Source organism: Bison bison, unplaced genomic scaffold (assembly GCF_000754665.1).
Source record: "Bison bison bison isolate TAMUID 2011002044 unplaced genomic scaffold, Bison_UMD1.0 scf7180017864109, whole genome shotgun sequence".
In the NCBI taxonomy this organism is placed as follows: Eukaryota; Metazoa; Chordata; class Mammalia; order Artiodactyla; family Bovidae; genus Bison; species Bison bison.
Genome location: NW_011494681.1, coordinates 1676964 through 1702759, shown reverse-complemented (window position 1 = coordinate 1702759; position 25796 = coordinate 1676964). Strand labels below are relative to the sequence as shown.

Sequence of the window (25796 nt, the reverse complement as noted above, 5' to 3'; positions counted from 1 at the left end):
CTGTGTTGGGGAAGCATGGAGTCTTAACCACTGGACTGTCAGGGAAGTCCTGGTTATGAGCTTCGTAACTGAAGGAAGAATTTATGATCTTTGGACCAAATCTGATCTGCTCCCTTTAAAGAAAAAAGTTTTATTGAAATGCAGTGACATTCGTTTATGTATTGTCTGTGGCTGCTTTTGTGTTACAGTGACAGAGCTGACCCCACGAACCTAAAACATTTATTATCTGGCCCTTGAGGAAAAATTTTGTTGACTTGTGTTAGACCGGTAATATTGTTCCAAAGCTCTTGGATGTTCTGATCTATTTTACTTTTTCTCTTTTTGGCTGTGTTTCTGATTGAGTAATTTCTGTTGATATGTCTTCATGTTCCTTGATTCTTTCCTTGACTGTGTTAAATCTACTAATAAGCCCACTGAGCGCATTCTTTATTTCTAGCCTTTTCATTTGGCTTTTTCTTATAGTTCCTCTCTCTGCTAAACTATCCATCTATTCATGCATGTTGCCCCTCTTTTCCACTAGAGACTTTAATATATTAATCTTAGTTATTTCATTTCCCCCAGTAACTGTAGCATTTGAATTCGGTTCTGTTGTTCTTTGTCTCTTGACAGTGGGTTGTTTTGCTTTTGGCTTTTTGTGTGCTTTGTACTATTTGACCATCATTTTGTTCACGAGTAGAACAGTAGAGACTGAGGTAAATCTTATTTATGCCTAGAAATGGATATGCCTCTTTTCTAGTATATTAGTAGAGTTATTATAGACAGGAATGAGCTGGGACTGGATTTCATTGTTGCTTAGCAGCAGCAGCAGCAGCATGGTTACCTATATCGTACCATCTACTTCAGATTCCTTTTATGTTACCTGGTACTTACAGCTGGAGAGTTTCTCCTTAATATTCTTGCTCTATCCTTTCAGCTTTCCCGGTATGTCTGTACCTCAGAGAGGGTCTCTCTCCATGTTCTTGCCTCTCCTTTAGCAGCAGAGTGCTGTTGCATGTTTCTAAATATGTACTAGCCTGTTCGGTGGGGAGGAGGAAGTGGTATTTTCTGGTGTTTTGGTCTAGTCTCATTTCTAAGCAGGCCTTAAGTCCTTGCTTATCAGGGTAGGAGATCCTCAGTGGTCCTGACTCTCCCCTGCAGGTAGAGTTTTTTTCTTTTTCTCCCCTTCACAGCCAGAGTTGGTCTTTGCCTCTGCCCTTGGGGTGAAATGGTTTGCTGGTCTTCCCTAAAGGCTTTAAACTTTTGTTCTACTGAAAGGGTCTGGCTGGCCCTTAGTGCCTTTTCGACTGTGGTGGCCATTCTTTTCCTTCAGGCCTACACTGCCAAGAGCAGCGTTCTCTGGTTCCCTGCTTTGTGCTTAGCTTTTCTTATGAGTGCCTAAATGTGATTTTTGGAGAAGAGCTAATGAGTGGGTATGAATCCTCTTGTGTCTACTTCCAGAGTTTCTGTATTCTTGTCTGGCCCACACCTGGCTTTTAGGAATTTGTTGAAAAGTTTAGCTGGATTTCTCTTACCCACCTGCATTTGTGGCCTGACTCTCCTCAGGGGCACTTGACTGCTGTTGAGTGTTGGGCTACTTGGTTGCCCTGTGACCATAGCTCCTTGTTGCATTCATGAGAAGTTATGATTTTTTAGATTACTTGGCTGTATCTTGTGTTTAGGGTGAGAGCAATGCTCCTTCCATTTTTTAGGCCTCACTTGTACTCTTGATGTAATTCACACTCTTATTTTGTTATCATATGAGGAAGCCATTATTTCCCTGTCCATTCCATCATTGAGCCAATTTTTAGAAATGGTTTCACCATATCTGAAAATTAATCCGCACACACTTTTCCCCCTAGTATCTCTGTGATACATGTAGCATATATCATATACACTTTTAACTGACTATGTGAATGCAAAGAAGTAACTACTTAGGATTCTGCAAGCCACAGTAGTTGTAGATTTTCATTAAAAACTGTGGGAGTTACAGAGTAATTTGACCATAAAGTGTTCTGAACATTATTCCAAGGTATATAGTTTATTATGCTCTGACTTGCTTTGAAAGCATGAAATGCTTTGAAATGCCTAGCTTTTTGGGTACATGTTCTATAAATAGACATGTTCTTTAGAGAAGAAATGTACATCTATAAAATTTTCTGTTAATAGACTTTCAGATATAATTGAAAGGAATTCAAAGATTAAACAAATATTTTTAATGAGGGTAGAATGCTAAGAAGTGTACTAATATGATCAATTATTTTCCTCATTAAAGATAAAGTTTCTCATTATATCTTAATTCATATAGAATTAATTTAAAATAATTATACTTTACTTAATTTTATAGTTACAATGGAGAATGGGATCTAGCTCAAAAAGCATTGGATGATATTATATACAGAGCCCAGCTAGAATTATATCCAGAGCCATTGCTGGTAGGTGCCTCACTTACTTATGTAAATTTCATAATTTAAAATTTCTCAGCTTAAAACTATAAATTAAGAAGCCATTTGTAGTGCATTAATACATTATTAATACTCAATGATTCATGCTTCTGTTGTAATAGAGAACTTTTATACTTGAAAAAGGTATATATAATTTGAAATTTTCGTTAAGCTAACTTATTAGCCTGATAGTTCTTTTCATATATGTAAGAATGCTTTCTTTAACATGCTAGAGCTGCATTTATTAATTAGCATTAGGAAATATAATGTAATATTTTGGAATTTTAAATTTCATCACATACATTTTTAACTGTGAATTTTGTTCTTACTCCTTAATTTAGAGGATTTATGTATCATGATATATCTTGGAGGAGTTATTCTTTTTAAAAACCTAGTAAAATTTAGCATCTTGTTTTATCTGAGTATAATAATACATCTATTCAATGACAGTCTTAAACTATATTTTTCCTTCTTAGGTTGCCAATGCAATACAAGCTTCGTTGCCTCACGGTGCCATGAGATCTAGTAAGGAGGGTACAAGGTGTATTCAAGTTGAGATCACACCAACTTCCTCTAGAATATCAAGAAATGCAGTAACCAGCATGTCAATAAGAGGTCACAGGTGGAAAAGACATGGTAAGAAATAAAACACTCTTCAGATTAGAGGATTGTTAGTACTATCCTCTTCTTCTCTGTACTTAAGGTGCTGTAACTTCTAAATTTAGTAAATAATATTATGGTGGCATGGAAGAAAGAGCTGTTGACCTTTAACTTTTCATTTACTATCCGTGAATGGCAGTCAATAAGAAAATAGAGCCCCTTATGTTACATGTATGGATGAAAATTTATTTAAATGTTGACTTGGCTTTAAATTTTATTTCAACACAATAGGATGGTAGGAAATACATGTTTCAATTATTAATATATTTTGGGTTTCTATTCACAACTGCTTGCAAATATTCCTTAATGTTCTTGATTTTTGAACTCTTTAGCAGGTATACTTCTATACTAGAATAGAACAATTATAATATAGGGACTTAAACATTTTCTTCTGAAAGTCTTAGTAAAGAATCCTATGGTATTGATCCAACTCTAGATATTTCTATATTCTGGAAGTTAATTTTCTTGCAAGATTATTTGTTTTAGTATTCGTTCTTGACTGCTTCATTTTATTCTTTAAAAATTCTACTGGAAGTTAATTCTATTTACCATGACCTTCTCAGTGCTTTCCATCACTCTACTTTCTCTCATACCTTATTTTTTATTTGATTTCTTGTTCTTTTTATAACCCTCCTCCTACCTAGAAGTTAACCACAGAATGGGAAACAAAAAGCTGCTTCTTTGCCCCAAGCAAGCATATGTATTGGTGTAAAACAAAATCCACTCTCTGTTTTCTTCTTCCTACAAACTGCAATGAAAATGGTAGCTCCTTTAGTATATTTGATAGTTCCAGTTGTCTCTATGATATCTATAGAGAAAATGCAAAAGTGCCATGATTCACTATGAAATAGAAAGTTGATAGCAGTCACCATTGTTCTACGCAGGGAATCTAGAAGGCTGTATGTCCAAAAAAAAAAAAAAAAGATGATGGAATTCTCCAACTTAACCAATGATCATTTTCAATCTTTTCTTTTTTTAAAGTAGTGTGATAAATTCCTGAAGGTCCTTTAGGAAGGCACAAAAAAGTGGAAATATGTTTGCCATTATCAAGGCAAATTCTGCTGCTGTTTAAAATATAGGGTCTAAACATACATCAGTTTCTTCAGTGAAATTTATGCTACAGTTTGACTAGATTACAAATAGAAAGTCATTTAATTAGATATCACCATGTTACCCTAGAGGTCAGTTTTTTGTTTGGGCACTAATAGGTGAAAATAGGCACAGAGGCGATGAACCAGATCGTATGGATCCATTGTGGCCATAATTGCTCAAAAACTACCACTACAGGAAATACAAGGATGAATTTTAATTCCTTTTCCACTGTTGCTTCTTTCTATTTAGGTGGACATATTGGGAACTAGGGGGGAAAAATATAGGTCTTGTAGTTAAAAATGTGAAATATTGAAGTTTTAATGCTTAATTGTATTTGTATATATGTACATGTGAAAGAGAAGATTTGCATATGTGTCCATAAATGCATTTAACGAAATAAGATGTATACCCAGCAATAAAATAGAAACCATTTTTTCAGAAATATTGGATAGCAGTAAATTACCAAAACAAGAAAAGACTACTTGAATATATTGTATGCACTAGATTCTTACATATCTTCCAGATTTTATTTTGGCTACCACTTGAAGGGTTGGCACAGTGTCTTAAGGCTCCAGCCTCATAGGCTCCAGCCTTTCTTACTACATTTATTCAACCTTCACAACTCTAGCACTTGGGCAACTCCTATTTATGATAACAAAAAAGTCAAGGATGAGGATTTAGAAGAGAATGCACTATGAAAAGCAAGTCAGATGCATGTAGCAGAAACAATATAGCTTAGTCTTGTTGACCATTCATCTTCAGTGTGAATTCTGTTTATCCAGTGGACTCTAAAATATTCCTAGGCCAAGGTCCTTGTTTATCTCCACAGGTAGATTACATTCTCCCTTTTTAGAGCAGTCTTGGCTTTCCTTCCTAGAGCAGTATTTTTCATTGTTTTGCTGAGTTGAAAGCCTTTCTGTTTTCTATCACCATGGTCCTGATTCCTATCTGAACACCTCATCATTGTTCTGGCTCTAGCTGATACTGGCTTCTTGTTGGGAAGATAGGTATCTTTACTATAGTTATTAAATATGTAGATAATTCTCAATTTGTAAATGGATTTTTAAATTAAATGTGTTTATATAGATTATGTTTATTATATTCACATATGAGTTATATATAAATTATAATGAATTTTATTTATACATTAATTTTTACAGAAACAATGTAAAAGGGCCTGTGGATTCCAGGGTGATCCACAAAAGACTTTCTGTCTCATAATGGTTCTAAAGCATAGCAGTGTAGACTGTAAGGTTAGTTTATGACTATGTGAAAACACATTCAGAGTTTGTTTCTAGAACGCTAAATGTGTTTTGTGTTCCACCTATATCTGTATCATTCCCTTCCAACACCAACCCTCCCAGAAGGAAGGATTTCTTCTCAGACCCTGAACTGTATCACATGGTAGGAACATGGAATATGCAACTTTAACTCAGTGATGATGAGGGTTGGGGTAGGAGAAGGGACATGAAACATGAATGTTAAGGAATATTTTTTTTTCTCCTTGCTTCTTCCCTTGTTATTGCCAATGCTGGGAAAGAAGAAAGCAGTTGTTCTTTTTCTTTTTTCTTTTCTTGGATCTCTTCCCTTTTTCTTCTTATTTTAAAAATGAGATATAATTGACATGTAACATAGATTCAGGTATACAGACAGGCATCAATATATGAATACATTGTGAACTGATCAGTAAAGTAAATCTAGTTAATATGCATTTCCACACATAATTACCTTTTGCCCTATCATAATGAGAACTTGTAGGATCTACTCTCTAAGCAACTTTTAAAATACACCATACAGTATTATTTTTAACGAATAATCACTATGCTGTACATTACATCCCATGACTTATGTTTTTATAACTTGAAGTTTGTATCTGTTGATCATTTTCACCCATTTCACCCACTACCATTTCCCACCTCTGTTCTCTGTATCTAGTTCAGAGTTTTTGTTTGTTTTTTATATTTCACATATTAGGAAGCTCACATGGTATTTGTCTTTCTCTCTCTGACTTATTTCTTAGCATAATTCCCTTAAGGTCTATCCATATTGTTGCAAATGACAGGAGTTCCTTCTTTTTGATGAATAAATAACCTATCACATTTTCATTATTTATTCATTTGTTGATGGATGTTTAGGTTGCTTCCATATTTATGTCTTTCTTTATTGCCTCTCTTCTTTTTTCTCCATTTTCCATCCTAGCTGGGGAGAAAAGGGGCAGGAGTAAATAAGGTTTCCGAAGTGGTCAGTCAGAATTTTCTTTTTTTTTACATCTCCCTATTTCATTAAAAAATATAGGTAATTAAGCCATATAAATGTATTTGTTTGTTTGCATAGCTGAGTCACCAAAAATTGCTCATGCAAACAAATACATTAAATTGGAGCACTTAATCACATATTTTCTTTTTCTTGTTTGTAACAACAAATAAAAAGTATCTTTACAGCTAAAACCAATTCATATTTTAGTATGACATTAAGTTTGAACATTTTTAATCATTTGCATTCAAAAGTTTTTTTCTGTACTCTTTTTGAATGTATTTCAGTATTCTCTGAAGCTTCCCAAAGTTAAGAATTTATCTATAATTTATATATATATTAATGGAAAGCATTCTTTTGGAAAACAAAAAATTGCTTTAGCTTTAGCATTTCCACACATTTCAGAACATATATCTCTTGCCATGACCTTATTATTGTTAAATAACAACCCAAATTTCTAGAGTTATATTTTGGCAATTTCAATTTTTAAATTATTATTATTATTAATAGATTTTATTTTTTCAAGAGCAGTTTTAGGTTCACAACAAAATTGAGTAGAAAGTACAGGTTCCTATATACCCTCTGACCACTACCCTTTATCAACATTCTTTATCCTCCCAACAATCAACACTCCAAGCAAGAGAGATGTTGCAAGGCCCTGTCACTCTAATTTTGATGAGACAGTGATTAAAGAGAATGATTTTTAAAGAAAAGTTAGTTTCTGCTGATGTATTATTTTGGAGAGACCATGTTTGACCATTGGCATCTTTGCCTGATTTTCCCCACTTTTCATTTAGTTTCTTTGATATTGTACTGATGAGGCATAACTTAATGCTGTGTTTTCAGACTTTTGAAATTCTGTGTATAAATTTTTGAGAAAGTTTTAATGAATTTATAATTCCATGTCAATACATATGTTTGGAAACTAAAATTATAATGTAGAATTGCTGCTTTTGACGTTCAAGGGTCATAGTTTCATAATTAATAGCTTTATTTATATATATTATTCATTCTTTCAAACATACTGTGTTTTACTTAGTGTGTAATTTTTAAACCTATATTTTCAAGCCACTTACAGATTGAGGGCTATTTAGAAGTCATAATTTGAAAGTAAAATGCAATTAGAGAATGATAATAACAGAAAAAAGATTTTTAAAAGCATTAAGTAAGGTAAGAGAAGAATGTGAGTAGATTATGACCATAACAAGAATCAAATGAAAATTCCAGTAATAAAGGTAAAACTGTGAATTAATTTTTTTAATTAATAATAAAAATGCAATTTTATTTTCTTAAATGCTTATTACTTTTAAAAAACAGAGCTAAAAGAAAAGCTGAAGGTATTTCTTTATAATAATGCTTCTTGTCTATAGTTATTCTTAAATGTTGCTTCTAAAGCTGTTTTCATTGTCTACCATTTCAGCTATGAGTCCTATTTCTTAAATCCCTGAATAATTCTCTACAATTTATACTTATTTATTTCCTTGTACTTTTCCATTCCTTCTCCTCTTCCAGAGCAAATTTAATTTCTTTTTTTTTTTTTGTCTGTTTCCCCACCACCACCATTATGACTCACTCTTCCATTTTTTAAAATTATCTATACTTGGAACAATGCAATCAACTTTCCTCCTTTCTTTTAAAATGGTATTGAAATACCCATTCATAGAAGTCCCCTAACTAAGTTATAGTTGCAAATAATGAGTACTTATAATTTTTGCCAGCTTGTTATCAGCTGAAGTCTTATCTAGTGAAATCCTAATTTTTTATTACTTCCTACCATTTTCCACTAGTACATTTGTGATATAAATGAGACAAGTCAGTGAAAAGCATTTTGGTATGTTTTAAAACACTACATAAAGCCTGATTGTTTATTAATTAAAAACTATTTGCTTTATTTTATTAACTGCACAATAGTATTCTTGATAAGCTTTTATTAGCAAGCTTGCTATTCAAATGATCCTGTGATTGATTAACTCTTTCATTGACTTTCCTCAATTTGAGACAAACATGTTGAGTTTGAGTATATCAGACAAAAAATATGTGATACATATATGATACAATATGTGATACATATCTGATATAATAGTAACAATCAGTTTAATGATATTTTTTAAATTTCTATAACCCTGAAGTTTAGTACTCTAACTCATATTATCTGACATTTATATCACCATTACAGAAATATATCACATTACAGTAAGGATTTTTTAGAATGTTGTTTCAATACCTGCTGTCTGCATTCCAAATTCACATGTAAATAGAATATATTGAACTTACATTCTCATTTATGTACAATTAGAGCTGTTTGCAACAAGTAAGTATAACAGTAAAAGTGATATTTATAGTCTAGATTCTTTCAATTTTGTCCTACTTTTGGTCCTGGCACATGTTAAGTGATTTATTTTTATAATATTGAATTTCATTATTTTGACTTAGGAGATCCAAGAGTACAAAGCTTTAGATAGTAAAAAAGAATTGAGGGACTTCCCTGGTGGTCCAGTAGGTAAGACTTCACCTTCCAATGCAGGGGGTGCAGGTTCAAGCCCTGTTCAGGGAGCTAAGATTGCAAATGCCTTGTGGCCAAAAGAAATCCTTCAAAACATAAAACAGAAGCAATATTGAAACAAATTCAATAAAGACTTTAAAAATGGTCCACATCAAAAAAACCTGAAAGAACGATGTCTATTTTTAAGCCTTCTTAGTGATATCAAATCAGTACCCTGAGAATTTTAGAGTATTTAGTTAATTATATGGAATGTTTATTATATGGCTTCCCTGGTGGCTCAGAGGATAAATCGTCTGCCTGCAATGAGGGATACCTGGGTTCGATCTCTGGGTTGGGAAGATCCCCTGGAGAAGGAAATGGCAACCCACTCCAGTATTCTTGCCTGGAGAATCCCATGGACAGAGGAGTCTGGTGGGCTACAGTCCACGGGGTCGCAAAGAGTCAGACACGACTGAGCGACTTCACACACACACATGGAATGTTTATGTGAAAAATGAAGCACAATACAGTTCACATAGATTGGATCTAAAGAAAGTGAAGTTTCATGTTGTTACATTTCCAGCATTAAGTTTCTATTTAAAGGATATTAAGGTATTTAAATGAGTTTAAATTATGCCAGAATTCAAAGATAAACTATGATTATGTTTTTTTAAATGACCAAAAAAATGTAATTCATTTCAATTTGCTCAGAGGTTTAGTACTAACTTATTAGATGAGAAAAGAAATGGAATAATAGAAAAGATGCAGTTCATGTTGGAAAATAGTTTATTTAAAACCATTTATTTTTAAAACCTGGTTATTGATTTTTAAAATGTTAATAAATTTCTATTATATATTAATAAAAATAGAGTAATAACTTTCTAATGAACAAATCTGAATAATTATAAAAGATATACTTTAGTTAAATATCATTAAAAATTATTTAAAACATTTAAGCTGGTCTTTCTAGATAGTGCAGAAGGTAAATGCTATAAATCTTGGAATGAAACATTTATTTTGTGAATCAGATTTTATGATTTTATGTGTAAATCATTTGGGGAAAAACAAAGTTGGTGATAATTATAAAAGCATTTTGAAAAATGCAGAAATGGTAATTTTAAATTCAAAAGTAGCAAACTTTAATGAATTGGCTATTGGAATTCTGCATTTGCAGTTAGATATTTATAATACTTATGTTTTTATTTTAAAAGTTGTTTATACTTATTAAAGAAATTTAGAAAAGAAATCATTTTGAGAAACTCTATTATTTTTAGATTCTAAAATGCTATTTGAGGAGCAAACTTTGCTTTCCTGATGTAGATGGTAAAACATTTGGACCAAAAATAAGCATTTCCTTCTGACCAGACTTAGCATTGCATGAATTTTAACTGACATTTTTGATATTGACCTTCTATTCATGAAAGACAAAATAACATATTGGGCAATATTAGGTGACACAAGGAAAAAGGACATATTAACCAGAGAACTGAAAAACAATTGACATATGTGAAATTAGACTTAAAGAGAAAGATAGTAGTCTTAGAATCCTGGCCAACTTTAGAAGAAAACAAAAAAATCTTAATTTATTTCTAGATAAAATAAAGTAAAATAATTTTCTATACAGAGAAGCAGGGTATTTAAAATTATTGGTCTTATGAGACAGAAACGGTTGTTTGTAAACGATTATGTTCTACATTTTTTACTAAGGAGGCCTTATATAATTCTTGTTGTAGTTAAGGAACTTATTTTTTATTTTGTTATTTATTATTGAGCTCTACCTCTTCCCCCCACCTTTTAAGTAGCATTTGGTGCACACTCCAGTACTCTTGCCTGGAAAATCCCATGGACGGAGGAGCCTGGTAGGCTGCAGTCCATGAGGTCGCTAAGAGTCGGACACGACCGAGCGACTTTACTTTGACTTTTCACTTTCACGTGTTGGAGAAGGAAATGGCAACCCACTCCAGTATTCTTGCCTGGCGAATCCCAGGGACGGGAGCCTGGTGGGCTGCTGTCTATGGGGTTGCACAGAGTCGGACACAACTGAAGCAACTTAGCAGCAGCAGCAGAAGCAGTACATGGAGAAAGAAATAAGATTTTATAGGTAGTTTCGTAGTAGATATTCCTTATCTGTTTTTGGCCTGTCTGGTTATGAGGAACTTTAATCATGAAGGACTCACCTGATCCAGCAGCAGTATTGCATTTCTCACAGAGTTTTTTTGTTTTAATACTTGAGACTTAATAAAGATGACAGAAAAAGTTACTGAGAGTGATTGAATCTACCTCGATAAGGAGAATTATAAAAACAAGTTAAAGACTTGACTATTCTTTACTTAAGAAAGTGGATAATATTTCCTAACCAGTGTGTCCATAAATAAATTGTTGTGGTCCAGACTGTGTTTTTCTGTGTAACCCAGGCTGCTCTCTTATCTGGAAATTCTTCTGGCTTCAGGACTAAGATTACTAAATCTCAGTCTTCATTCATGTCCGTGCTCAGAGTGCAGCACCTTCTTAACTGCCAGCACCTTATTCTGTGGTTCTATGTCAGTGCTCTCCTTTCCTCTAATCTGCCTTGCAAATCTGTGGATTTTTACATTGCTGTTTTTTCTAAACCAGGACACACTTTGTGCTCAATATTTTGTGTAAAATGTGACTTCTTTAATAAAGAATGCTAATAGAGTACCCAAGTAATTTATCTCTATACTTGTCAATAACTATCTATTGCAGTCAGAACAAAGTCTAAGCTCTAACATTATGGCATAGGTGGCTCTAGTGACACCTTACCTCCCACTGTGACCTCACTTGAAGACCACTCTCACCTTTCCTTCTAACCTTTCAACCCACTAAGACATTTCTACCTTGGGGGCTTTATAGTAGCAACTGGGGACGTTTGAGCTGAGCTTTGATGATTTTGAGAAGAGTCAGCTTAAACTGTCTTCCTCCAGACTGTTGTGTGCCTGCTAAGTCTCTTCAGTTTTGTCTGACTCTTTGCCACCTTATGGACTATAGCCCGCCAGGCTCCTCTGTCCATGGAATTCTCCAGGCAAATTGAATACTGGAGTGGGTTGCCATGCCCTCCTTCAGGGGATCTTCCTGATCCAGGGATCGAACCTGCATCTATTACGTCTCCTGTGTTGGGAGACAGGTTTTTTACTGCCAGCACCAAGATTATTGTGTAGTCAGTGCTTTTTCATCATTCGGATCTCAGCTCAAACATCCCTTCCTCAAAAAGTTCTTCCCAGACTGTCCATCTAAAGTAGACTTTCTTCTTTACTACCCTGCTTACTCTTTTCCATTATTCATGTCTTCATTGTATTTTCCACTATCTAAAATTCTCTTGTTTGCTTAATTCCCGTTTGTGAGGGCAGTGTCTTTGTCTGGTTGGCCACTGTATCCCCAGAGTCTAAAACAGTGTCTGGTACATAATAGGGGCTCAGTAAATTGTTGAATGCATGAATGAGTGAATAAATGATAAATTTATACTGTAGACTGAGCAATTTCTTTTTTCCTTATTTTATTGAAAAACAGTGCAATAACATGATAGTAAACTGGGTAGAGGAATATTCACTTATAGTCCTGGTACTTAAAAAATTGACGTTTTACAGTTTTTTTCCATATGTATATGTATTTTTCATAGTTATACTCTTTAAATTATTTTTTATATTTTGCTTTCTTCAGTTAGGCTTGTCCAATATTTTCCCAAGTTCTCCTAGTGAGTCCCGTTATTTAAATGGCTACATAATATTACATTGAGCTGATATTCCATCATTTACTTAACCATTTCCTTAATATGCTAAATAATTTGTTTCTAGCTTTTTGCTATTATAGATAACACTGCAATGAATAGCTTAATGAATATAGAAAACATTTGTCTTCCATTGAATAGAATACATTTTAAACTTTAAACTGACAGGATAGTATGCAATTGTTCAGGTATTTTATGACTCTTAAAATATATCTTATAAAAGAATGTGTATAACTTTCTTCTGGGGTCTACTCTAAAATACTTGTCTTTATTGATGTCAATAATTGTATGATACAGATATTTGAGGTACAGATTTTGATTGATTTTGCAAATAAATTTGCAAGTGCCTTAGGGCATAACCAGATTCTTTTTTTTGTTTTTTTCCAGATTCCTTTAGACTTGTGAATCAGTCTGGCTATAGATTTGTGTAAATTCTGTGAATAATAAATTGTTCATTTATTTAAATTATCACTTTCAGTAAAAAGGGGAACTATGAAAAAATAAAACCTAAAGCTCAAATGAAGAGTTTCATGAGCAACATAATGGAATAGATATTTGAGATTCTAAAACTGTATATGAGAGAAATCACAACTTTTCATAATCAGCTGTAATGATATTTGCAATTTTTTTTACCTTTTTCCCCCTCTCAAAGCCAGAAGACATTTTGTAGGGAGAAACGATGCCCTTAACTCTCCTCATTTCTGTATATGGAGAGAAGGTGACCTATTTATAGAGGTTATACAAATAAAATATTCTCTGAGAAGTTTTTATTTGGATGTTTTTTGAACTTTTCGAATTATTTGAAGTCAAATGTAAGTATTGTTTTTTATAGGTATAGAACAGTCATGACACATTTTGCATAAAATTTTAAGTTCTGGGCTTTTAAGCAGATTCTATTTTCTTATGCATTTGTATTCCCTTAAAACATCTCCTTTATAGTCTTTTTCAAAAAAGAATAATTCTTAACTATCTATGTTATCCTCTGGATAGACTTAAAACTATAGACTTAAAAATAACTTTCTGATGTGAACAATCATTTTTTTAAACCTACCTTTAGAGGCAGATACAACACTTTTCTAAAACAAAGAGCCTATGTTTTTCTTTGCCATCTAAAAATTCTTTTAAGCTATATGATATTTTTTTGTTTTATCAAGTCAAGTAACACATTCTCACCTTTCTCATGTCTTTTCTGTGTTCTTTCAACTTTATTTAGGGCTTCCCTAGTGGCTCAGCAGTAAAGAATCTGCCTGCAGTGCAGGAGATGTGGATGTGGATTCAATTCCTGGGTTAGGAAAATCCCCTGGAGAAGGAAATGACAACCCACTCCAGTTGGTTTCTTGCCTGGCAATCCCATGGACAGAGCAGCTTGGCGTGCTACAGTCCACGAGGTCGCAAGAGTCAGACATGACTTAGTGACTAAACCACCACCACCACACCTTGATTTATTCTAATAATAATTTCATCTCATAACTGGAGATTCGTTCAACTTATCAAACAAATTTTATTGGGCACTTACTTAATGCAAGGTACTTTCCTGGGAACAAGGTATACAGCAGTGACCAAACAAGAATCCCTGACGTCTTGGAGCTTCCATCTGGTAGATACGATAAATAAATAATTGTAGGTTAGAAAGTGATGAAGTGCTAAGAAGAAAAACAAAGTAGGGAAGAGAGTGTATGAAACGTGGGTAATATTGAAACTCGATGGGATGATCAGGGGAGATTTCATTGAGAAGGGTAGTTTTGAAAAAAGACCTGAAGGAAGTAAGAAGGTGAGCTATGTAGCTATGTGGGGAAGAGCGTTCCAGGCCTAGGGAATAACAAGACCAATAAGTAGTTGTGTGTAGGAGGAGTGGGTCACAGAATTATATAGGGAAGAAGTTGGAGAAATAAGAGAAAGATCATGTAACAGATGTTTGTTTTTTTTGTAATTATCTTTCTTTATCCTATAATTGTCCTGAGAAATATACTTCTTTTATTCCTAGGTTTTCTTTCTGTGAATTTACTTTAATAAACAGTTTATAAATTTTGTGGTTTTTACCATTTTTGAGTGATAATATACATAAATTGGGGCTTCCCAGATGACACTAGTGGTAAAGAATCTGCCAACCAGTACAGGAGATGCAAGACGTGGGTTTCAATCCCTGGGTCAGAGAAATCTCCTGGAGTAGGAAGTTTTCCAGTATTCCTGCCTGGAAAATTCCATGGACAGAGAAGCCTGGCAGGCTACAGTCCATGAGGCCACAGAGAGTCGGACATGACTGTGTGACTAAGCACACATAAATCTATTAAAGATTTTTGCCTGTGGAAGAACATATCTCATTTACCACTTAGCATTTAATTAGATGATTTTTAAAAATTAGTATTACTGTTTCTTAGCCTGCAGATCTTTACATTTCCCCAGTAAATGTGATTACTAACCCAACTGCCTTGTGCTATTTTATATAATATTCTTGTCATTTCTAGTTTTTCTTGCAAAATTCTAAATTTTCACCATTGCAGCAGCATTTTCACCGATGTCTTTTAAAAAATAAAACCAATTTAAAACATAAATTAACCTTGAAGACTCTGACTTCTTTAGGTTTTCTTAGAGATTTATTTTATCTTGCTCTGTGTTCAAAGTAAATTGTTTGCTTTCTATGAAATGACCAGGAATCTAGGCAAATAAGATTTTTTTTTAATTAAAAAATGTTTGTCAGAGAATATTTAACTCAAATTGACATTAATGAATTGAAGAGTTAGTATTTATAGTATGTTAGAATGGACATTTGATAGAAACAAAAGATTCTACGGTTTAGGTCCTCCAAACAGTAGTTGTTGTAACTGTTTCTGATCTTCAGTTTCCTTGTCTGTAAATGGGAATCAAAATGCCTGCTTCCAGAGGCACACCAGCACATTGTTTTGAGAATATAATTGAATAATACATGTGAATGCTTTCAAGAAAACTATTAAGTGCCAATCAGTGTGGTAGCTTTGTTTTCTATTCTGTTAGGTCACTTATGGTTATCTTTTAAAGTTTTGTTAAATTTTAGTAATCATTGGCTTTGTTAAAATTTGGATAAGAAACCAATTTATAATTATTTTGGACTAGTAAAATCTAACTGAGGTAAATGCCAGAGGCCACTGCAACTGAGAGTAAAATCAGCATGGCACTTGGTCACTTGGGTGACAACCAAGACTTGTCCATTTATGTTGTAGAAGCAGTTTCACAAAGAACTATTAACAAGATCACTGCTGCTGCTGCTGCTAAGTCACTTCAGTCGTGTCGGACTCTGTGTGACCCCAGGGATTTTCCAAATCCCATGGATGGAGGAGCCTGGTAGGCTGCAGTCCATGGGGTCGCTAAGAGTCAGACACGACTGAGCGACTTCACTTTCACTTTTCACTTTCATGCATTGGAGAAGGAAATGGCAACCCACTCCAGTGTTCTTGCCTGGAGAATCCCAGGGACGGGGGAGTCTGGTGGGCTGCCGTCTCTGGGGTCGCACAGAGTCGGACACGGACACAACTGAAGCAACTTAGCAGCAGCAGCAGCAATGATCCTGTTAATAGATCTTCGTTGTGAAACTGCTTCTACAACATAAATGGACAAGTCTTGGTTGTCATCCAAGTGACCAAGTGCCATGCTGATTTTACTCTCAGTTGCAGTGGCCTCTGGCATTTACTTCAATTAGATCTTACTTGCCCTCACTTTGAAGACAGCTTTTAGCAATGGGGAATGGGCTTATTTAGGAATTCTGTCAGGGAAGCTGAAGCAGCAGTGTGTTAAACATTAATACCTCACTGATATCCTCTGGCCAGTTTAGGAAAGGATTTCATTTAGGGTATATGCAGTCAAAAGTTTATGAAGCACTGCTGCTGCTGCTAAGTCACTTCAGTCGTGTCCGACTCTGTGCGACCCCAGAGATGGCAGCCCACCAGGCTCCCCGTCCCTGGGATTCTCCAGGCAAGAACACTGGAGTGGGTTGCCATTTCCTTCTCCAATGCATGAAAGTGAAAAGTGAAAGTGAAGTCGCTCAGCAACCCCATGGACGGCAGCCCACCAGGCTCCTCTGTCCATGGGGTTTTCCAGGCAAGAGTACTGGAGTGGGGTGTCATTGCCTTCTCCGTATGAAGCACTAGGTAATTGGAAAATTAATATGCCAACATATTGACCTACCAGCCCAGGGCAACATGAAGCTTTGAAAACCCTTGGAGGTGCATATTGCTGCTCGGTAATGGAGTACTCAGGGCATCCATCTTTCGGAATTTGCCACACATTGGTCATGTGGGAAATTTATAAAACCCTAATGCCCAGGTCATAGCTCATACTGTTTAAATCAGAATGTTAAGGGTGAAAGCCAGGCATCAGTAGTTCTTCAAGATGCTCAGCAAAGTGGGGACCCATAGGAATATGTGGCTCGGCCTCCATTCTTCTACCTGTTATTGTTTCACATGCTGTAGCACCATTCACAGAGCTCGATGTTCTATCATGAAACATATTTGAAAGTATTGGGTAACATCACTCACTCAGATTTGTGTTCTACATTTTTAGAGTGCATACTGTTTTACATAGTCTTATGTTGTTTTGAACTTTAACTTTCATTACTGGTCCATGGTAGATATATTCATGTTATTTTTTTCCATCTGTTACAGATATTTCCTTGACAACTTTAAATGAACCATGGCTTTGTGATTTGAGACACAAAACAATGTCTACAAGTTTTAACTATTTAGGAGTTTCATTGTTTCAATTACAGATTACCATTTTCAGAATAACAGACCAATAGCCACTTTGATTTTACAAATCCATTTTTATTTATTTCCAGTTTAGTAACGAACTGTTACAAGTTAGCCTAAATTTATGGAATTAGTATGTCTGAAGGAATAGACTTTAATTATATCACACCTGCATTAATATTTACTAATATACAAGATGATTGGTGTGTGAAACAAAAACTTTACCTATAGTACTAACCATGATATAAGTGAATAAGCATTTTTCCAACATCATGGTTTATTAAGGCAGACTTAGTATAATCTAATTAAAATGATTATGCAAGGAGAATTCCTAAATGGCTTGGTTCCTCATGTTGACAGGAAGGAACTAGAGTTTTGGCTGTAAATCCTTGAAAACTTGCGTAAGGCTTGACATAAGTTCAAGTGGTCACAATATTATCTTAAAATAGTAAAAATTCTAAGTTATAAAAAAATTTCTGTTTCACAGTCCATGTCAAATGTGTGTGTGAAAAAATACAGAACATAAAATGATGCTCTGAGTTTTTTCATTGTCATTTGAAATTAAAGAACACAACCCCATTTCTCCAGTACTGTCAGAGTATTGTAAATTATGGGAGTTCCATCAGGGCATATATTTGGCTTAATACTTAAAATTCAGTCGTCCAATTTTTGTTTTGGATCGTTTGCTTTTCTTGCTTTGCATTTTTGTTTTGTTTTGTTTTCAGCCATCATTTTGTCTTATCATCTTCAATTCTAGAGCAACCTGACAACAATAATGATACTACTGAATTGGGCATCCTTGTCATTCCTGAGATTAGTGTCACAAATGTGGCCGGAGAGAGAACCGGGAATGGGGAAAAAGGCAGAACACTAGGAGAGATTGATGCCCAGCATATACAGGGTGTACAGGAAACAGCCACAGATCCTAGAACTGAGAGCAAAGGCTTGCCAGAGATCAGGAGGCAAAAATCTGTAAGAAAAATGATGGAGGATGGAATAAACTCACCTGGCAGAGTGCAGTTTTAGCAGAGCACTTTATAGCTGCACTCCAAGGTATTCATGGCAAAGGGTCACTGCTGCATGTTTTAGGCAACAGTTGCACAGCCACAAAAATTTTGCATGTCGTCTAATCTAAATGCATGAATTATGTACTACAGTTTCTCAATGACTTAATGCTCTTTGGAATGGTCATATCTATACTGTCTCTGAGTAAATTGTTATGAAAATGAGGCAGAAAATGGCTTCCAGAATAATTTACTGCTTGTGTTTTGAGATCTAAAATTACTTTTTTATCCTTGTATTTTTGCCATCTTTGATATAGAAGATAATGTATAAAGAATTTTAACAAGTTTGTGGTTATATTTATGGTCTATATATTTTTCTTTTAGTAAGAAAATCTAGAATATGCAGTGCAACCTTGAAAAAAAGTCTTTAAACTATTTTAATAACTTTTTTTTTAAGTGTTTTGGTATAATCTTTGACTTTACACTGCTTTGCTATTAGGGGAGAGTTTACCCCCTAGTTTTACTGTGTGGTATTTTTCTAATTGTCTCTGATCTTTGCATGAATAGTAATAAAACTTTTCTAAAAACACAGTGGGGTGTGGCTTATGGCATGCTTTTTTATTTAATATACTTTAAATTATTCTAATTTTAATGATAAACTATTGACATTTTATAGAATGTTTTGATTTATCCTTTGATTTTGGTCAGTAGTCTGTTGCTTTACATATTATGCTAAAATTATTCTAAAATTTATTTAAAGTATATTTGATTTGGTATTAATCATGAAAAAAAAGAATTACTGAAAATGTTTAATATTAATTAACCCTTGTTATTTCTTTGTTTAGAAAATACAGAATTAACAGGTCAAGAAGAACTGATGGAGATATCCGAAGTTGACGAGGGATTTTATTCCAGGGCTGCCTCTAGTACCAGCCAATCGGGTTTATCAAACATTAGTCAAAATTGTAGTAACAAGACAAGTATAGGAAAGACTCAGAGACGGTCAGGAGGAAACAAAACTGGAGGAAAAGAGAAAGAAACTACAGGGGAGTCTTGCAAAGATCACTTTGTTCGAAAACAAACGCAGAGAGCCCAAAGTGAGAATCTTGAGCTTCTCTCCTTAAAGAGACTTACGCTGACAACCAGCCAATCTCTGCCTAAACCTTGCAGTCATGGTTTGGCTAAGACTGCCGCCAGTGTTTTCAGTAAATCCTTTGAACAAGTCAGTGGTGTCTCAGTCCCACATAACCCGTCATCTGCTGTCGGCTGTGGGGCTGGGACAGATGCCAATAGGTTTTCTGCTTGTAGTCTCCAAGAAGAAAAGCTGATATACACTTCTGAAAGGACTGAACTTCCAATGAAGCATCAAGCAGGTCAGCAGAGACCTCCTAGTATTAGCATTACTTTGTCCACAGATTAATTTGTAAGGGTTTCCTCATGTAAGCAGTGAATCTGGAAATACAACTTGGCTTCTTCACGCAAGTTCCCAGGGTCGTCTTTCATCCCTGCTCCTGACGGGAGCCCTGATGTCTTAAATTCTGATGGCTGCCTTGACTTTATGAAGGGAATAATGTCTAGGTTGTAGTAAGTTGAAATATGTTTTTGCTATTTCTTGGGTTGTATTTTTTCCCCTTGGCTTGAGTCTTTTTTTTTTTTTAATCTTGTTTCTGTTGCCCTAAGATTGACATTGTGATAGTACATTTTGACAGGTTGTGTGATCAGGTTGGTTACATCTCCTGTAAGGTTGTGAATCTTTTTCTTTAATAACTCCTATTTTGGTAGCTATATGTTTGGCCTTCAATGTAAAGGGAATCCATGTATGGAAACTTTTTTCAAGAATGAGGCTAGGTACAACTCCAAGAATTTTACAGCTGGCTGTTTAGGAAGCCACTCTGAAAAACAGGCATGTGAAAAAACAAAAATGATTCCTATGAAAAGTGCCTGATAAAAATGTTTGTAGCCAGATCATCTTGAAGATTAGTAGAACAGTAATATAAAGCACTGGAAAATGCCTCATAACTCAGTACCCTAAAATATTATGTGATTCCAGGGAAAGGGAAGAGGAATTGCTGTCATTTATTTGGAACATTTTATATAAAAAATCAGGTTGCAAGTAGATGTGTTATTTTGAAGTGTTTGATCTGGATTTAGCAGGTGAAAATCCTTTTCAGTTCCTAAGGTGTAATAGGCCATAAAGCTGGCTTACCCTGCTGCTGGATTTTGGAAATACTGCTTAGTTTGGATTCCCATAATTGAGAGCACACATCATTGAAGACTTCACTGTAAATTTTGTACCTCAGCTCTAAAGATAGCAGTGTTCACCATATTGAATGGTTTGTCTACAAATGAAGGAAATTAGGTGAATTTTTCATCTATTAAATATCATTGAAAGAAAATAAAAATAGTGAAACGTGGACTAAAGACATTTATGTACTAACTAATTTAGGTCATTTATGTTTGTGTTCTTAAATTTAAATTTTTAAATATGAAAAATATTGAATGTGTTTCTTGTTTTTTGAACAGGCCTATTTTAAATGTTCTTGTTAAGATACGAAGAATAATCAGTATAGTTGCCCCCAGCCAAAAAACAAAAACAAAAAGCTAATTTAACAGAAGCTGGACAAACTTGTATGTAGCTATAGAGGATCATGTGACCTCCAGATGGATGTAAAAATTTTGATATTTGCTAGTGGTGATAATTTCAGCTATGGTGAGGTTCCTTTTAAATCAAGTAGGCTTAGTTATAATCTAGAGTAAGAGAGAAAAAAGCAGGGTTGAGAATGAGAGAGTAAGTTTACTGGGGAGGAAGACCTAGGAAGCTGTCCCTTTTTCAGTGGTTAGTACACAGTTTTCCTTATTCATAGTCCTTAGCTATAGCCACACAGAAAATGCTAGTTTTCATCTTGTACCTGTTTATGCAGAGCTCAAATATGTGAAAAAGTTGTATGTCTTGAAGACTGCTAAAGTATTTACAGTATGAATACAGTTTTGACTGTAACTACTTTGGCTGTTGTTTTAAATCTAATTTTTCAAAAATCATTAACTAGTTTTCATTGAGTAATCCTAAATAAAATATGGTTTTTAACATAAGTGAACTTAATATTTTTAGTTCCAGTGGTAGAAATGAAGTAAGATCTATTGGCATACATTATAGTTAAAAAAAAAAAGTCAAGTCAACTGGACAGTGAAAGTTGACAAAATATTAATGTACTGAGAATCCTGTGTTCAATTTAAATCCTGTGTATAATCACTGTGAATTTCCTGTTGTCTTTTTGTAATTCTTTAACAAAGAATTTTTCCTAGGCATAGCTGCTAACAATCTTAATAGTCTTTAATAGTCTTAAGAACTAATTTAAAAGATTGGCATTGGAAGCAAGTTAAGGTGCTTAGGAAATGTAGAAGGTTTTTGGGAAACATTAGTTTGAGGACACATTAGCCAGCACAAATAAGAGATCAGGTTTTAATGTTCAGCTGTTGTAATGGAACCTCATTTTGGTATTATTCTAGATCATTGTGGTCTGAGGAGCAGTAAGGAGCATTGGCAGAATTTCAGAGCCACCTTAGATCTACTGAATCATAACCTGCCTTTTAATAAGATCTCAAGTGATTATTATGCACATTAAAGTTTGAGAAGACAGTATCAAAGCGCAAACAAATTACTTACCTAATATTTAGAATTCTCAGTGGTCTCACAACCCTAGATCAAATATGTTGGATACTATAATCTTCACTGTTTTTAACAGCTAATTAATTTTTTATAGTGTTGACTCACTTAAGTCCCCTAATTCTAAATCTTTAATGAATCCCATTTGTTTTTACAATAAAAATGGTTAACATTTTGTATTTTTTTGATAACTAAAAATGGAATCAGAGCTCTACAGTTTTAAGTATGAAAAGGGTACCACCCTTTTATACAGTGCACAGCAAATCTGCATGTGTTTATTCTTTTAAAAACCCTGAAGGATTACTCAAAGGAATGGTTCTGAATTTTTGCTCCAAGTAATTTTCACCAGTTGATTTTTTGGAATGTGGGATTATATGGAGTTGTGTTAACGAGAAAATTCTTTTGTAGTATCTTTGATGCTATTTCAAGTAAGGATTATACATTTGAAAATTTTTATAGCAATTATAAATACTGGGTAATGCTAACTAACAATTGTAATTGTCTCTACTAGTCTTGTCCCTCTTACTTTTCCAAATTTGAAAGTTGGGGTGGCTTTTGTAGGTCATTTTCTTCTGAAGATGCTGACGTGACCATTTGATCACAGACCTCTATATATTCAGAGTAATATCTTTTATCACAAGGAGTCTGCACAAAACTGGGGCCTTGTACCCCATAGCTCAGAGGATCTCAGTAGACCCTGTAGTCCCATTCCACATTTTAAACCTCTAAAAGATTCTTCGAATTATCCAACCTCTCACTCTTCAAATACCCAACTACCTAGGATATTCTAGTGAAGCTGGATGCCAGATTTTGCCTTTTGGAATCGAGAAACAAAGACTTAAGGGGATTGTCTAGGGCAGGTGAGCACCCTGGAATCCCTTGTTATACCACCATGGAGTTTTTAAAGGCAACTCTGTAGATTTGAAGAGTAGAAATTCTTAGTCCTTAAATGATTTCAGTGGTTTTTGAAAAAGCAATATTTCATTGTTCTCTTCAATTATGAAGTAACTGCTTAGCGAAGATTATTCACTTAAAGACAAAAGGGTTGAAATAAAGGGAAATAAAAATTTTAAACCAAAATAGATAAAAATGTTCCCATTTTTAGGGGATTTTGCCTGTTTGGAAGAATACAATTAAAGTGTTGAAACCTTTACATTTAAATTATAAAGAAAAATACACTCAGACTTAATTTTCAGCAAATATTTAAAATAAGGCTATTTAACATTTGAGTCTATAGGCACTGTAAGTCTACACTTTATTAAAGGGAAGCACATCAAGAAAATATGTATGTTAAATAATGTAACTGCAAAAAAAATTTTTTGAAAAGCCATTTAAAAAGAATAATTTGATGGGTACTTAAGCATTGTAGATAAAAATTAGTGTATTAATAGTGTCTTCCCAATCTTTGGATAAAAAAAAATTAACTCTCTAGTCCTTTGATTAGCATGAATTTATACTTTTAGATTAATTGCTTAGTAAAATTATATATAATGCTTTGAGTTACTCACATTTATATTTAATATTGATAAATTCTTCATCAGAGAATATAAGTATATTGTCTTCTGTATTTTGTAACTTGTGCATATCTAAAGAGACTAACAGTGAACATTTTAGAAGATGCTTTTGTGTTTTTTAATAGTAGAGGTCTAGAACATTAATGTCTTGATATAAAGTTTCTACTAGTAAACTCAAGATCTTGTTTCACATACTGTTATTGTGTACCTCTAATCTTTACTTCTAAGTATGTAGTGATACTAATCTTTTCATAGTAAATATACTTGTTTCTAATTGTATTCCTAGAGTTTACATTCCTAAAGAATAAATTATGACTTTGGATATTTTTATGTGCTCCCTACCTTTTTAAGGTTATGGAAATAAACTGGAGTTTAGTTTTTTGACGTTTTGTATATTTGTGTAATTGTTCTCCATATATAATACTTTTTACAACAGTGCTGCCTCTTGTTTTATTGAAATAAAAACAGAAAAAAAATTTTTTTCCAGATCACTTTACTCATTAAAAAACCATCATAAAATTTTGCAAAAGTCATGTGGAGGAAGAAATTAAAGGAGAAGACTTAGGTGAGTTGAGTCATTGAGAGCTTTTGGGAGTAAGCCATAGGACAATGACATTTCATTCTTGGCTTTATGTTTTACATGGCCTATGGATGAGATGTGTAACAAATTCATTAGTATTCATCAAAAAGAAGATGAGCTCCATGAGTCATGCACCACTGACATTTGTCATACCAAGAGTACAGGCAACTTTAGATAACAATGCTTTGCCCTTTTATCTGTTGTATGAGTCTTTATCTCTTGAATGCAGAGATTATATGCCTCTAGGATAGGACTTTGTGCATTGTAGATATTGAGACACTTAATGAATATGTGAGTTAGGTTGACATTAGTGTTGGGAAAGAATCAAGGATAAGTTCTCCAATGTATTATATTACAGTAAAATTTTAAAATTCCATTTAATGACTCTAGGAAATCTTCATGACATTACCTTGAATAGTATTACTGTGTGTGCTTAGAAACAAAACCCTCTTAGAAACTTGAAAAAAAAGTCCTGTTTTATAGTTGATTATATATTTGGATAATTCCACTTCATCTAAGGAACTGAGTAATTTTGGAAATATTTTCTAAACTACTATTAGAGGAGCATTCACAGAAAACAAGAGAAGTGATTTTTGTAAATCACATGTTAGCCCTATGGAAGAGAAACTCATCTAGTGACTTAACAATCACCATAAATAGTTGACTCCATAGAATCTGTAATACCAGCATAATTATTTTATAATTATTAAGAAAGGCTTTGACAGATAATTCTAGTCACTTGGTAATTTCCCTTGTATTGTTACTGTGGTAGTAGTAATAGCTAATATTTGTAATTAAAATTGTGATCTCATTTAATCTTCAAAACATTCCTATAAAATGATTAGAATCCCCATTTTAAAAAGAGGAAACTGAAGCTCTCAAAAGGACAAATGACTTGCCCAAAGTCACAGAGCTGCTGGGTGGAAAGCTAGGTCTTGTGACTCATTTTTCTATCACCTGGTAAAAGAAGATACTAAGTGATACTATATAACAGACATATTATATATTTGATATTCATTTATTCCATAAGTGACAGTTAAGTTTTAAGGTGAAAATAAAAGTTTTCTAAAAATAAATTATGATACTTTTTGTAGAACTTTATGTAATTGTGTTTCCTTCAGTGGTAAACTGAATGCTAGTCAGTCAGATATTAAAAACATAGTAAAATATAAATTAAGATTTTGTTTATTTTTTTACCTGTCAAATAAGGATTTAAAAGATTGAGACTAGTATTGATATAGGAGTTGGAAAATTTAAGTCCATTGGCAGGACTTAAATTGGTACAACTAAAATACTGAGCAACTCAGCAGGATCTATCAAACTTTAAAGTGCATATGTCTTCTGAGCTAGCAACCCCACTCTTCTATGTTTATTTTTCTATATTTTTTGGAAATTTTAGTATAAATGTGTAAAGGTATTCATTGCAGCATTGCCTGTAATAGCAAAAAAAAAAAAAAAATCAGTCTAAATAATCATTAATAGAGGACTGGATAAATTATGGTGCATACATACATATAGTGGAAAATGATGTAGCTGTGAAAAACAATGCAGATTTGTATGTGATGATTCAGAAAGATTATTTAATTATAATGTTCCATGGGAAAAAATGTCATAGAACAATTTCATTTTTAGAAGACTTGTGTAGAACATTTAATGTGGATATATAT

The 25796-nt window shown here is 33.8% G+C and overlaps 1 protein-coding gene across 2 annotated transcripts in view; it reads left to right on the top strand.

Annotated features, from left to right (window-relative positions):
* Positions 1–23933, top strand: part of FAM126A (family with sequence similarity 126, member A) — a 96270-nt gene extending 72337 nt beyond the window's left edge. Inside the window, exons 9-11 of one of the 2 annotated variants that reach the window (XM_010839040.1) lie at positions 2324–2411; positions 2897–3056; positions 19217–23933. In XM_010839040.1, coding sequence (XP_010837342.1) covers positions 2324–2411; positions 2897–3056; positions 19217–19791 — 823 coding nt within the window. In that variant the 3' untranslated portion in view covers positions 19792–23933. Of the gene's footprint in view, positions 1–2323; positions 2412–2896; positions 3057–18124; positions 18421–19216 lie in introns of those variants that run through there. The other variant, XM_010839041.1, reaches the window with a different exon arrangement.
* Positions 23934–25796: the final 1863 nt, after the last annotated feature.